General features: G+C 39.8%; 1 protein-coding gene across 1 annotated transcript in view; it reads right to left on the reverse strand.

Moving 5' to 3' along the window:
• The window catches only part of LOC126481958 (E3 ubiquitin-protein ligase MYCBP2-like), a gene marked incomplete at its 5' end in the record, with an annotated part of 333,248 nt that overhangs the window by 21,432 nt on the left and 295,728 nt on the right, over positions 1–16,088 (reverse strand). Inside the window, one exon of the mRNA XM_050105921.1 lies at positions 811–996. Within this exon, the coding sequence (XP_049961878.1) occupies positions 811–996 (186 nt within the window). The remainder of the gene's footprint in view (positions 1–810; positions 997–16,088) is intronic.

The raw sequence follows: 16,088 nt of genomic DNA on the forward strand, positions 1-16,088 counted from the left end.
TGCCAAGTTGCACCATGGTCTACAATCAGCGTTAAACTATAGGTCCCAGGTTATGTAAGTCAGCCTTAATGTCAGACGAAGGCAAGGGGTTACCTTCGTGAATAGGACAATGCTTTATAAAGCACTGCGGTATTCAAATCATATTTTGGATTGATGACACTTTTACCTTTACCCTATAAAACTGATAACCAGTGATTCAAATTTATTCTAGAAGATAGACCAGAGCCCTAATCTATATGTATCTGCTAATATCAACGTAATATCCAACTAAAGTATACTCCTACATATACAGACATAAATGTACACACACATCTGTACCGCTGGAGAACTGCAGTACCAGCATAGTATATTGAAAGTTGCTGCACAGAGGTGTTTTTGTGTGTGTGTGTGTGTGTGTGTGTGTGTGTGTGTGTGTGTGTGTGTGTGTGCTGATGTTTTTGTTTTGTTTGTGCACCTGATGATGACTCAGCAGCCCTTCTATTAAGTGAGTTGTTACCTTACGCTATTCTTTTCTTTTTTTTCTAATATTCTGCCAGTACTTTCCATTACCATAATACACAATTAATATCAACATTATACACAAATACAAAGGTAATATATTAACTAATGTTATATTATGACTGCTTGAAATTATACTGAAAGTCATAACTATGAAAGTATAATGGCAAGGACAAGGAATGATGCACTCCATTTCCTTAAAAACAATACATGCACAGTGGCAGTGAGATGTTTTATTTATCCAAACATTTATCTTTTTTCAATGCAACACAGTGAATAATAAGATTAAATATAAGTACTAAAAGAGCAAACCTGTATTGCTGGAGCACAAGAAAGGGCTTCTGTAAAGCATATCATACACATGTCATCAGCATCTTGCTTCAGTGTGGAATCAGATGAACAACCATGCAGGCAAGGAAGGCATTTAGTTTCTCCTTTAATGCCACCACACATATGACCACAGGCATGTATCTTGTTGCAAGCATTCCTGGCATGTTCCTTTTTAGGGAAAAGACAAAAAACTCACATATGTAAACAATAAGTTTACTTCTTTACATGCTAATAATATGTACATTCAATTAATTGCATATGTAAAGCATCCATGTAGAATTTATTGGACAAAACGTCTTCTATGGTATATCTGCACTTACACTCCTGGAAATGGAAAAAAGAACACATTGACACCGGTGTGTCAGACCCACCATACTTGCTCCGGACACTGCGAGAGGGCTGTACAAGCAATGATCACACGCACGGCACAGCGGACACACCAGGAACCGCGGTGTTGGCCGTCGAATGGCGCTAGCTGCGCAGCATTTGTGCACCGCCGCCGTCAGTGTCAGCCACTTTGCCGTGGCATACGGAGCTCCATCGCAGTCTTTAACACTGGTAGCATGCCGCAACAGCGTGGACGTGAACCGTATGTGCAGTTGACGGACTTTGAGCGAGGGCGTATAGTGGGCATGCGGGAGGCCGGGTGGACGTACCGCCGAATTGCTCAACACGTGCGGCGTGAGGTCTCCACAGTACATCGATGTTGTCGCCAGTGGTCGGCGGAAGGTGCACGTGCCCGTCGACCTGGGACCGGACCGCAGCGACGCACGGATGCACGCCAAGACCGTAGGATCCTACGCAGTGCCGTAGGGGACCGCACCGCCACTTCCCAGCAAATTAGGGACACTGTTGCTCCTGGGGTATCGGCGAGGACCATTCGCAACCGTCTCCATGAAGCTGGGCTACGGTCCCGCACACCGTTAGGCCGTCTTCCGCTCATGCCCCAACATCGTGCAGCCCGCCTCCAGTGGTGTCGCGACAGGCGTGAATGGAGGGACGAATGGAGACGTGTCGTCTTCAGAGATGAGAGTCGCTTCTGCCTTGGTGCCAATGATGGTCGTATGCGTGTTTGGCGCCGTGCAGGTGAGCGCCACAATCAGGACTGCATACGACCGAGGCACACAGGGCCAACACCCGGCATCATGGTGTGGGGAGCGATCTCCTACACTGGCCGTACACCACTGGTGATCGTCGAGGGGACACTGAATAGTGCACGGTACATCCAAACCGTCATCGAACCCATCGTTCTACCATTCCTAGACCGGCAAGGGAACTTGCTGTTCCAACAGGACAATGCACGTCCGCATGTATCCCGTGCCACCCAACGTGCTCTAGAAGGTGTAAGTCAACTACCCTGGCCAGCAAGATCTCCGGATCTGTCCCCCATTGAGCATGTTTGGGACTGGATGAAGCGTCGTCTCACGCGGTCTGCACGTCCAGCACGAACGCTGGTCCAACTGAGGCGCCAGGTGGAAATGGCATGGCAAGCCGTTCCACAGGACTACATCCAGCATCTCTACGATCGTCTCCATGGGAGAATAGCAGCCTGCATTGCTGCGAAAGGTGGATATACACTGTACTAGTGCCGACATTGTGCATGCTCTGTTGCCTGTGTCTATGTGCCTGTGGTTCTGTCAGTGTGATCATGTGATGTATCTGACCCCAGGAATGTGTCAATAAAGTTTCCCCTTCCTGGGACAATGAATTCACGGTGTTCTTATTTCAATTTCCAGGAGTGTATATCCTTCTGAGGTCCTGGGAAATAAAATTATCTTTAACAATCATGGACATTTTTGTTGAAGATGCCGATATTTGGCAGCAAAAATTGAGAATTTATTACTCTGAAACACCTGTATATTGCTGTCTGTGAAGTTATGGAAGCTCAAGTCCATTACCAGAATAATGATCAGTGCAAGACAATAGAAGTATGTGAAGTTATGAAATAAAATAATATCACAATGAATGAATTATAAATAAAATAATTAGTTTTAAGACTTTATGTGAAGATACTCTTCATTAAAGCAAAAATCACAGTGACTTAAGTAATGTTGAGTTTTTAGGCAATAATTTTTTACTATTTATGATACAAATCAAGGGTGAAAATTGCATTAGTATGCCAGTTTCCATGGAAGATTAGAAAGATGGAAAAAACATGCATCAAATATTACAAAATAGATACTATACCAAATAAGAATGCATCACTGACCAGATACACACAGGGATGAAACAAGTGTGATATTTTCTTAAACATATTGGTTACCAAACACTGTATCATCATGATATTGCCTGATGTATGCAAACAGGTGTAAATGATGACCATGCCAGTCCAAGTTATGCTACTATAAAATTCTGTTGCATATAGCATGAATATGTCTGTAGTTACATACAGTTTGTCTATTACTTGGCATTCTCAAGTTTGATTCCTCAAAGAAATTATTAAATTATTATCTGAAGCCTAAATGGACCTTCAAATGGTGTGACGGTGACATTATGTACTGTGTCCTAGAGTGCAAAAGGTAGTGCATTTTGTGTGTGTGTGTGTGTGTGTGTGTGTGTGTGTGTGTGGACTGGCAAGAAAAAATGGGGGTGATACATGATTACAAGAACTCAGCAAGAGAGTTCTCTTAGTCTGTATCACCTCAATTCTCCAACTTCCTACTTACATGTGGTGCCCCTGTTAAGCCAAGCAACTCAGTGGAAGGTTGGGTAACCAACCCCAGCGGGAAACTGAGTTGATGAGCACACAGGATATAGAGGTCAGTCAGTGGAAGGCAACAGGAAACCACCAATGAAATTTTCCCATGAGAGCCCCATGGTTTTGCTCAATTCTAAATCATCTGGCACTCCAAGTCCCCCCACCAGAGAGGGAGAGGGGCAGGATTGAAAGAAGTCATTAGACCAACACCACAGTGCAAATTATTCCTGTGTATGCTAAGAAAGATTGCAGCATGGCATGTGGAGGGGCTGCTTAAGACAGGAAAACTGGCTATAGGAGAAAAGAAATGAGTTCAAATGACCTGAATATTCTTGGGCTTCGTGAGAATCACTGGAGAGAAAGTTGCCATTTCATGACCCAAGGAAGCAGCACCGTGTATTTTTCAGGGAGTAGTGACCAATGTTGCAATAGTTGTTCCTAGAAATCTGAACAACTGTGATCTCAGTTATGAACCCATTAACGAGAGGGGCATCTCCATAAAATCAAATGCTTCCCCGTGTACACTCAACATCATCCAGATCTATGCTCCTACTGCTGCAACGTCAGATGAGGAACAGTGGAGGTCTATGAACAACTGGAACAACTCCTTAACATGATCCCTAACAAAGGACAGGCAATAATTCAAGGAGATTTTTATGCTAAAACTGGAGCTACTACCTAAGACGCACACTTAAAATCTGTGGTTGGACATTATGGTCTCAGTGAGAGGTACTTACCAGATTTCTGTATAACGACTATCTGCAACACTATGTTCCAACATCACCTAAGATGACTATACACTTCTTGCATATCACATGGTGATTGATTTAGAAGGCAGACTGACTTCATCCTAGGGTGAAGATATTGGGAAGCTTCTGGTTGGACTGTAAGACATTTCCTGAAGGCGACTGTGCAAATGATCATAATCTGCTGTCCATAAAAATGCGGATTAAGCTCAAATCTGCCAAAAAGAGTGGAGAAAGACAACTAAACTCACAAACAAGGAAGCTTTTAGAGAATTTGGTGAGCTTGTAAGATCAAAATTCTATAACATTAGTCTTGAAAAGGATGATGCACCTGCATCACAAACATGGAACCAACTGAAAGAGGTCATTTCCTTATCACTTCTGACACCAGAAATACAAAACACCCTCGGGAATCACAGTCCACATGACAATTAATTGAAGAGAGAAGCAGTCTGAAGAAGACCCAGGATCAAGACAGATATCAGAATCTGTGCAGAGAGATACAACGGAATTGCAGAAAGAATAGATCACACTTCATCATGGGATCTGTGATGAGATACAACAACATCACAATCACAGTCAAGTAGATGAATTAAATCCTCATAAGTGGGTGGCATATGATGAGAATAGCAACCCTATTGGAGACAAGGAAGAAACTGTTGCGAGGTGCAAACAGTACTGTGAAAAGCTGTGTTCTGGGACTAACAACAGTAGGGAAAGCGAAGCATTTGACCAACTTATATTGGAACCTACAATCTTAAGCAGCAAAATAGAGAATGCGATAAAACACCTGAAGAATTATAAATCTCTTGGTTTAGAGAATATATATTGTGAAATGCTCAAAGAAATGCAGCAGGAAGGTGTTACGTACTGCATTCAATGTGTACAAGAATATGAGGGAATGGCCAGAAGACTGGTCGAAGTCCATCTCCATCCCACTACACAAGAAAGGGTCAATCAGGAATTACTCTGACTACCAAACCATTGCTCTCATAACCCATGCAAGCAAAATTTTGCACTACATCCTGAAAGAGCATTTGAAGCCATACATTCGGTGTTACATACCCACGGAACAAGCAGGTTTTGATACTTAACATACAACAAATATTTTTTGAATGATTTCTTGAAGCCTTCAGCTGCCATTCTCTTTATTTACTATATGATTGCACAATTTCGGACTTAGGTCATTTTCAAGTATCTAGAATGGCAGTTTCTCACATTGGATACATTAGTGACACTTGTGATTTCAATGTAGGAACAAGTCATATCTATCAATATACTAGGCGCATTACAACTTACTTTATGGATGAGTTTTTCAGTAACAGGTTATGTCCTATACGTCATTGCTCCTATGGCATCATGTTATGCTCATACATTAGTTTGAGGTGTTCACACTATTTTAGGAGCATGCTACTTTTGAGAGAAGTTGTTGAAAAGCTCTTATATTTAACATACTTAACACCAGGAAGATTATAATTATTTTATAGAACACATGACAATAAGCGACAACAACCCATCCACATTTGCTGCACACTTAAAAGACACCAACCACAAAATACCTAATACAGATGGATCATTTCAAATATTACGTAATTTACAGAAAGGAAAAGTCATGGATGTAATGGAAGAAATTGAAATCTACACACATCTAAAAGATCAGCCAGACAGAATTTTAAATGAGCAAAAAGACCTGTGAAATGGGAAATTCCTAGACAACTTTCTACCAGTTCCACAGCAAAGCGTTACAGAAGCATGGAATGTAAAATTATCACTACACTCATTAATAAATATGACTGTAATGTAAAACATCACACAACCATAAAGCAGTTTTTACTAGACTCTCATGGTTCTCAGTACTATTTCATTAGAATCCTGTGATAAATGTGATATATCGAAGCTTTGTACCACTATTCAAAAATGACATGCTCCTACAATAAGAGAACAAATATTTACAAGTTATTTTAAAGAAATTACATACAGTCATATTTACACCAATGATGAACGATAATTAAATATAACAGAACAAAAGCATATGTAAGTTAAGTAGCAAATTTCTGTAAAACAATTATAATCTTGCTGGTGTTAAGTACATTATATATAAGAACATTGCAACAACTGCTCGAAAGTAGAGTGCTCCTAAAATAGTGTAAACACCTCAAACTAATTTATGAGCATAACATGATGTCATATGAGCAACGACATATATGACATAATCTGTTACTAAAAAATCACCCATAAAGTAAGTTGTAATGTGCCTATTATATCGATAGATATTACTTTTCCTACATCAAAATCACAAGTGTCACTAATGTATACAATGTATGAAACATCCGTTTTAGATACCTGAAAATGGCCAAAGGCAGAAATTGTACAATTGTACACTAAATAAAGAGAATGGCAGCTGAAGCTTTCAAGAAATCATTCAAAAAATTCATCGCAGCTGCAGACACTATTGCATTTTAAATTATACAACAAATAATAGAGAAATTGTGAAAGTTCTGTGTTCCTGTCTTCATTTCCATCCTTGACTATAGAGAAACCTTTGACTGTGTTGTCTGGGAAAAGTTGCTTGTAGAGTTTGGGGTCCCACAACATTTGACAGCACTGATCAGAAGTCTATATAGTAATCACCTTGAAGCTGTGATGACAAGTGCCTGTATGTCTGATTTCTTCAGTGTATCAAAAGGTGTCAGACAGGATTGTGTTCTACTTCCCGACTGAACAACATTTATACAGATCATGTCGTTAGGAATGCTCTTGATGGGTGGACTAAAGGCATGTTTGGCAGAACTATTAACAACCTCCAATTTGCTGATGACACCATGCTTTTAGCCAGCAGCAAAGATGCATCAATGCATTTCAGCTTTGGTGCTGGCAAAGGTTGCTGTGTATAAAATAGATTGAAAGAAGAATAAATGTATCCATTAACTGAGCAATTCAATATCTCCACATACCTTTCTTCTTGTGTCAACCAAAAAAATTCTCTTTGGTCTCTTTGTGAGAAGAGATGGAGCAAACCTGGAGAAAATAATCACAGAATGGAAGATCAAGGGCAAGAGACCAAAAGAAAGAGCAGCAAACAAGTGGAGTGATCAGATCAAGAAGATCTTGGGTCTACCTCTTCAGCAGGTTCTAAGGGAGCGATGCAAACATTTGGTTCATGGGGTCATGACTCTCACCAATGAGCACAATGACTTGTAATGATGATTACAAACACCAAATTCCTAAGTGTTACAGGCCAAGAACTTTTTATTTTAATGTAAATATGTATGTTATGAAGCAGCTTCATTTAAATAGAAATAAAAGTTGAAGATGATAACACTGCCCACACAGAATCAAGGCAACAGGGACTAAACTTCGTAATTGAAGCTGCCTGAATGAGTAAATTGATTTAAATGGAGATCTAAGATAAATGATACAAGGCCACCAGCTGTAGTTTCATCCACAAACTTGACTGTTAAAAGTCCATGGAATATACAGATACAAACAGAACAGAAAGTCCAAGAAGAAACAAAATGGCAACAGCAGGAATGTTGCAAATAATTTCCAAGCATTTCTTGTTAAGATTGGCCAGATGTATGTTTCAACATTGAAAGGCCGAGGAAATATACAACAGAAAATCACTGAAATAAATATAAGATGAAAGGAAAGAAACTTATGTTAATAATGTTCCGAGATGCAAAAACCATATACATCACATGAATATTGCTAATGATCCTGAATCATATCCAGTCCACTGTGATGTTGAACCATATAAGAATTCAATGAGCTGTTAATATACAATAAATTTTATGTTTTTTATCATTTCATTCCAGCATCTGTTTTCCCTCTTGACTTATTAGTGAATAACCACTCGCTACTTTCCAACTAACTGCTTTACAGCATTTATCATTGCAATAATTGTTTTTGCTTGCCAGTCACCCACTTTCTCTAATATCTGATGAATAGCAATTACCATCACTATTTATTACTTTTTCTGTAAGAGCGCTTCAAATCTGAATAGTTCAACTCTCACTCAGTTAGGAATTATGGTTTATATCTTATTCTTTGAAAATTCAGCACAGGTGCATGGAATAGTTGAGCTAAATGAATACAGATAACAAAAAATACATGCAGACATTATTCATAGTAACACAGCACTTTATTCATGATGATACATCAAAAAATAGTTGACTGATCCTGGCAGTAACCGTATTGCCCTCCCCCCATATCCTCGCATCATCAGCAGGGCCAAACGTAATTGTATTGTCCCCCCTCCCTCCCTCCCCCAACCGCCCATCTTCAGCCGTACCAAGTATTAAAACAAATATGGTTATCAGGAAGACCTTAGGTACAGATGCTGATGACTATTTTTCCACCTCCCATTTCAGTAATTGCATAAGTTGATGGACTGCTACAGCAGCATGCGGTTGCACATTGTTGTATGGCAATCGAGATACTAGTAACAAAATACTGTATGAGCTTCCGTATCCTCTCTGCAAAAAGTCTATCTGGCAAGCTATATCACTGTGAATCTCTGCACATCCTTATTTGATGTGAATGGTCATCTATCCAACCATTACTTCATCTCTTGAGAAAAGTGGAAGTCATTGGGGCCACAACCAGTCTATAGGGTGGCTTATCTGTCACCTCCTATTTCAGTTACTGAGTAAATTGTTGGGTTGGGTTGTAATAGCAGCATGTGGTTGCGCAATATTGTGTGGCAGAATGACACTTGATGAAAGTGTGCTTCTTCACTTGTACTGAATGGATCTGCATAGAATCTGCAATGTCTGACAACATGCAACCACATTGTTTGTTTCATCCAGCAAGCATGAAATTTTGGTTCCCTCAGATGACAGAATTCAGGACATAGTGGCAATCTAGCTCAACAGACAACTTAAACTTTTTTTAAATTTCCATTCCCACATGCAGCAGCTTTGGATTCCTTAACCCATGTTCCAAACTCTACAATGTGTCTACAAAATGGGAAACATCAACTGATTGCAGACTTCTTCAATAGCGATAACTGTTACAGGTTCCAGCGATCTGCTTAAGAGAGATAGTGGTATAAGTTTTATGAAGTAGATAAAGAAGTGACTAATAGATGACAAAACAATAATTACAGAAAATGGACTATGTAGCATGTGAAAACTAGAACAGATGACCAACACAAACTCTCCTGTGAAAAACACTCAGTTAGTCCCCCCCACCTTCTCTCTCAAAATAATCAGTGACTACTTTAAACTTGTAATACTTAGTTTTGATAAATGGACAGTTTTGCAGAAAAATAACATTAAATATATTTCATTGCACAATTTGATTATGTAACCTGTTATTCTTTGTATATATAATGGTGCCCTCAAAAGCAAAGCACAATTAATTGCTCACTTTCCAAGAAAATTAATAGAAACATCATTTATTTCATAAAACACAGAGCTCTTCATATCGACCTCAACAGTTTCCAAATATATTATAACTTTTTTACTTGCATGTGTGGATGAGCAGATGTTTTTGATGAAAGACAGCCATCCATAATTAATTTGAAATAAATTCACTGAATGTGAATAACTTGGCTTCAGCTGTGTTAAGTACTGACATGCTACCTATTGGCAACATTTGTGAAATTTGTGCTGGACTGAGAGTCAAAGCCGAATTTCCTGCTTATCGCAAGCAGTCATCTCAATAATTAGGCTGTCAATTAGTGCTTCTCACAACGACCTAAACTTCAATATGTCACACTGTCTACATCACTATACAATAGGCTCCAACATTCATCACTAAGTGCTTGCAGCTATACTCAGTATTCCTGCACCAGTGAGAATGAGACTATGAGGAATCAAGAATTATGATGTTATCATCTTCTGCCTGCCTTGGCATGCAAAATTTACTTGTATGTCTGGATGAACAAACATTACTGACAAAAGATGGCCAACCAAAATTATTTCAAAATAAATTTGCTGAATGTGAATAACTTGGATTCACCTGTGTTAGGTATAAATGTACTACCTATCAGTGATCAATATAGAAGACTATGGCATAGGGATGTAGACAATGTGATATCTGGAACTTTGGGTCATCAAGGAGGCATTCACAGATAGCCTAATGGTTAAGGCATCCACTCGCAATAAGCGGGAAGTCTGGGTTCAATTCCCAGTCTGGCACAAATTTCTATATGTCACCAGCACAGCTGAAGCCAAGTTATTCACATTCAATGAATTTATTTTGAAATAAGTATAACTGTTTGCAAATGCAAGAGACATTGCAAACCTTAGTACATCAGTTGAAGGATATTTTGATTTTTAATTTCCACTAGTGTACAATTAGATAGTGCATCACTAAGATCAGTTGTTCCAAAATATGGCCTACATAGGAGGCATATATGCAGTTTACGTACTGTAATTCACCACGTGTGTCAGTCGTTATGGTCCAGTGGATACGAAGGCTACATTTTTTTCAAGGGCTGATCAGTTGCAAAATGGAATCACCATTGAAAATTAAAAATGTTTCATTTGCGACATTTAGCTACACCTTCCAACTACTTCTCAACATAGTCACCTCTCTGACTTAGGCATCTGTGCTAGCATGATACCAACTTTTCAGCATTCCCATCATAGAAAGCACCTGCTTGTGCTATAAGCCAATTTTCTACACTGGTCTGCAGTTCATAGTCTGTGCCAAATGCTGTCCTAGCAGCATTTCACATGAACAAAGAGATGGAAATCAGAGGGAGTCAAGTGTTGGCGTTGTTACAGGTATCAAACACTTCTCATCAAAAATGGTCCAGGAGTGTCTCTGTTGAAGCTGCAAAGTGTGGCCAAGCATCATCACGAAGAAGGACGATGCCTGATGACAACATTCTGCTTTGCTTGCTCTGAATTGCTCTTCATAGACACTGAAGAGTCACACTATATGAGGCTGCAGTGGTCATCGCACCATGTTCCTTGAATTCCACCAAGGAAACTCCTTTTTGGTTCCAGAACACTGCAGCCATACACTTTATGATGGAGAATGTTCACTTGTACTTCTTTGCTTTATTTGGGGAATGAGAATGCACCCATCTGTCTGCAATGCTCTACTGTTTCTTCATTTTCAAAATGGACTAATGCATTGTTCCCCAAGACAATTCTGTTCAAAAAATATTCTTCATCATGGTAGCAATGCAGAAATGTTACACTTCAGAACCCATCTCACGCACAATCTATGGTACCGAAGCCTCTCACTCATGATGACACCAGAGAGCTGCATTGGGATTTATAGAAACAAATTACTCAATACCAACACTGAACTAATGATTTTCTCAAATAACCTGCTGAACAAGATCATCAGTTGACACTTGCTTCCTTCCCTAACTGCCTGCATCATGTTCATGTTGTATGTCCTGCTTCACAGTTCCTGCACCACTGCCACACTTTGCTGTCACTCACGAAAATTTTGCCATTTACATTACTCATTCCTCAATGAATTTTGGTACATTGCACCCCTCAGCATAAAGAAATTGAAAGACAGTACACATTTCATACTTGGCAGGAGGCTCTATTGTTCTAGGCTGCTCAACGTGCATTCAGAACTGACAAATGCAATGAGCCACAGTCGACAAGCATAGTACAGATAATGTGCAACACATGTACGCAAAGCTTCACTGCGATTTTAATTTCATGACCACCTGGACCTCATATTTCATACCATTGTGGTTGTAATTTCACAACTGATTGGACCTCAAGGGAGGGAGAGCCCTTGTATTTCATGTCAGATAGTAGGCAGAAGTTGGAATAGACAAAACAATGTATGAGCGACAACAAATTCAGCATGACTGGCCCCTACTGCATTATGAACAATGCAGGGAATCCAGGACTACCAGCAGAAAAGACACAGTCTGTAAGAGAAACTTTCTGCAGGAGCCGTAACAAATTGGCAGTATACACCAGCTATATATTGCATGTAAGACTGCCAATGGTATGGTTCATTCTTTGGAAATATCATGTTCTGAAAACATACTAAGTGCAGCTGTTGCAAGTGCTGAGCCTCAAGGGTGATACACAAGTGCTGAGCCCCTAGGATGAACAATTAATCTTTGATTTTCTACAGACCTCCATATACATATATATGAATATATCTCTGCATGAAGTTGATTTTTGTTGACAGACTCATCTTTCATGAGTCAGACATGGTGAAACATCATATCCGATAAACTGGAATGTAGGTTTATAAGGAAGCAAAATGTGCACGATTAGTAATACAGGCAAGAGCAGAAGAAAAGAAGCTTTTTAAATATGGTGTTACAGATGAATGCTGAAGATTACAATGACTATAGTCGAGACAGTGTAAGAAGATCCCTGACAGCTCGCAGCACTTGCCAGCTTTCAACTGCAGGTGATAACATTAACTGTCTACAGAGCTGTGACAACAACAACGTGTTGCCATAGAGACATTTACAGAATTGCATTACGTTATTGGTTGACACAGCAGCATGAAGCTGCCATGCCCAGTCCACTGCAACTGTCAGGGAACAACTTGCACCTACTCAACTATAAATCAAGGGATTGATGAAGAGGTACAGCACTGAACAGGGGAGAGAAGAGCTTTGTTGCACAACTTGACAAAAAGAAGGGGTACATTGACAGGACACTTCCTGAGGCATTAAGAATATTTAATTTGGTAATGGATGGAAGTGTGAGAAATAACAACTACAGAGGAAGACCACACAGCTTGAGGCTGTTGCCAAATGGCATCACTATGGAGGGCTGGGTGTTGGGATCCATGGGGCATCCAGCACATCCCACGTGTCCCTGACTGGTCCACTACTTTGACTGCCCCAGGAATTGCCCATACTGAAGTTGACCCTTCATCTGTGGTCGAGTGGAGGTCACTGCAAGATGTGGTGGGCAGTAAAAGACTTCGGAGGGCCTTCCCAGTTCATCTGACGAACAGGTGTTGGGCGTCATCTGTGGCTAATGAAGTCCCTGAGACAGATGCATTCACTTTCCCTGAAGCCTCACAGCTAACAAGGCCTGTGCATTCACAATGGGTGGGATTACTGGTAGTTGGGAGCTTCAACATTAGGCAAACAATGGGGCCACTTAGGGGTATGGCAACCAAAGAGGGGGAGGAACCCAGTGTGAACTCTTTGTGCATACTGGGAGGAGTCAATCCAGGCGTGGAAACCCTGCTTCTGGGTGCCATGAAGAGCACAGGGGGCAGCCAACTACAGGTGGTGGCTCATGTTGATGCTAATGGTATGTGTCACTTTGGATAAGAGAAGATGCTCTCTGGTTTCAGGTGCCTAGCTGAAATGGTAAAGCCTGCCCTGCCAGTCTTCCTCGTGAGAGGAAGGCGGAGCTCTCCACCTGTAGCATCATTGACAGAACTGAATGTAATCCTTTGATACAGAGCTTAGTGGAGGGTCTGAATCAGAGGCTCACACGGTTCTCTGACCACCATATAAGCAGCAGATTCCTCAACTTGTGCCATAGGGCAGTGGGTTTCCAGGTTCCATTTAATAGATCAGGAGTCCACTATGCACAGAAAGCAGCTAAGTGGGTAGTGGGGGCTGGTTTTTTTGTGTTAGACGGTCTATGGAAACAAAAGAATGGATGTCAGTCTAAAAGGATGCAGGACAAACACACAAAGGTAGACCTAGAAACAGTTGGTATTGTAGTCATAAATTGTTGTAGCTGTGCTGCAAAAGAAACTGAGCTCCAAACACTAATAAAACACACTGAAGCTCAAATCGTTACAGGTATGGAAAGCTCGCTAAAGTCAGAAACAAGCTCATCTGAAATTTTTACTAAAGACTTAACTGCGTTCAGAAAAACAGATTAAATACAGTTGACGGTGGAGTGTTTATTGCAATCAGAAATAATTTACCTTGTAGTGAAATTGAAGCAGATACTTCATGCGAGTTAGTAGGGCACAGGTTAGACTTGACAACAGGAATAAATTAATAATTAGTTCCTTTTACCAACCTGCAACTCGTAATATACAGTTGCTGAACAGTTCAAAGAAAACTCGAGTCTCATTTCAAATAGGTATCCCACTCATACAATTACAGTTGGTGGTAACTTCAATCTACCCTCAATGTGTTGGCAAAAATGCATGTTTACAGTCAGTGGTAGGCACAAAACATATCTGAAATCATCCTGAATGCCTTCTCAGAAAATTATTTTGAACAATTAATTCAGGAGTACACTCAAAGTGTAAATGGTTGCAAAAACATATTTGATCTCTTTGCAACAAATAATCCTGAGCAAATAGGGAGCATCATGATGGATACAGGGTTTAGTGATTACAAGGTTGTTGTAGTGAGACTAAATACCACAACATTAAAACCCACAAAAAATAAATGCAATATACATCTATTTTTAAAAACAGATGAAAATTCATACGAGGTCTTCCTAAGAGACAATATCCACTCCTTCCAATTTGATTATGTAAGTGTAGACCAGATATGGTTTAAATTCAAAGAAATAGTATTGACAGCAATTGAGAGATATATACCAAATAAACTAATAAGAGAGGGTGCTGATCCATCATGGTACACAAAGAAGGTTGGAACACTGTTGCAAAAGCTTATGAAAAAAGCATGCCTAATTTCAAACAATGCAAAAGCCCCAAGACAGGCAAAGTTTTATAGAAGCTCAAAATGTGGTACAAACTTCAATGCGAGATGCTTTCAACAGTTTCCAGAATGAAATTCTTCCCAAAATCTGATAGAAAATCCAAAGAGATTCTGATCATATCTGAAGTATACCAGTGGAAAGACACAACCAATACCCTCACTGCATGATGACAATGATGATGTTATGGATAGCAGTGGCACTAAAGCTGAGTTACAAGTTTTCCAAAATTACTTTAAAAAAGAAGACAAAGTAAATATTCCTGAATTCGAATCAAGAACAACTGCCAACATGAGTAACTCACTAACAGATATATTTGATGTAGTGAAGCAGCATAAATCACTTAATAAAGGCAAGGCCTCTGATGCAGACTGTATACTAGCCAGGTTTCTTTTAGAGTATGTTGAAATAGCTCCATACTAAACAATCATATACAACCAAAGGCTAGTTGAAAGATCCATCCCTAAGGACTGTAAAGTTGCACACATCACACCAATATCCAAGAAAGAAACAGGAGTAATCCACTGAATTACAGACCCATATTGCTAATGATTTGCAGTAGGATTCTGGATCATATACTGTGTTTCAATATTATGGGTTATCTGGAAGAAAACAATTTACTGACAAACAGCTACAACAGACTCAGAAAAAAGCATTCTTGAGAAACTCAAGTAGCTCTTTATTCTCATGAAGTAATGAGTGCTATTGGCAGAGGATATCAAATTGATTCCACGCTTTTAGATTTCCAGAAGGCTTTTGACATTGTTCCTCATAAGGGACTTCTAATAAAATCACTTGCCTATGGAGCATCATCTCAGCTGCACAACAGGATTCATAATTTCCTGTCAGAAAAGCACAGTTCACTGTAATTGACAGAAAGTCATCAAGTAAAGTAGAAGTAATATCTGGCATTCCCCAAGGAAGTGTCATAGGCCCTCTGCTTTTCCTGATCTACATATATGATTTAGGAGACCATCTGAGCAGCCCTCTTAAGATTGTTTGCATATGATGGTTTTATAAAGCCATCAGGTGATCAAAACAAATTGCAAAATATTTAGACAAGATATCTGTATGGTGCAAAAAGTGGCAATTGAGTCTAAATAATGAAAAGTGTGAGATCATCCACTTGAATACTAAAAGGAATCTGTTAAATTTCAGTTACAGGATAAAACACACAAATCTACAGGCTATAAATCCAACTAAATACTTAGGGATTACAAT

The sequence above is a fragment of the Schistocerca serialis genome, chromosome 5 (assembly GCF_023864345.2).
Source record: "Schistocerca serialis cubense isolate TAMUIC-IGC-003099 chromosome 5, iqSchSeri2.2, whole genome shotgun sequence".
NCBI classification, from domain to species: Eukaryota; Metazoa; Arthropoda; class Insecta; order Orthoptera; family Acrididae; genus Schistocerca; species Schistocerca serialis.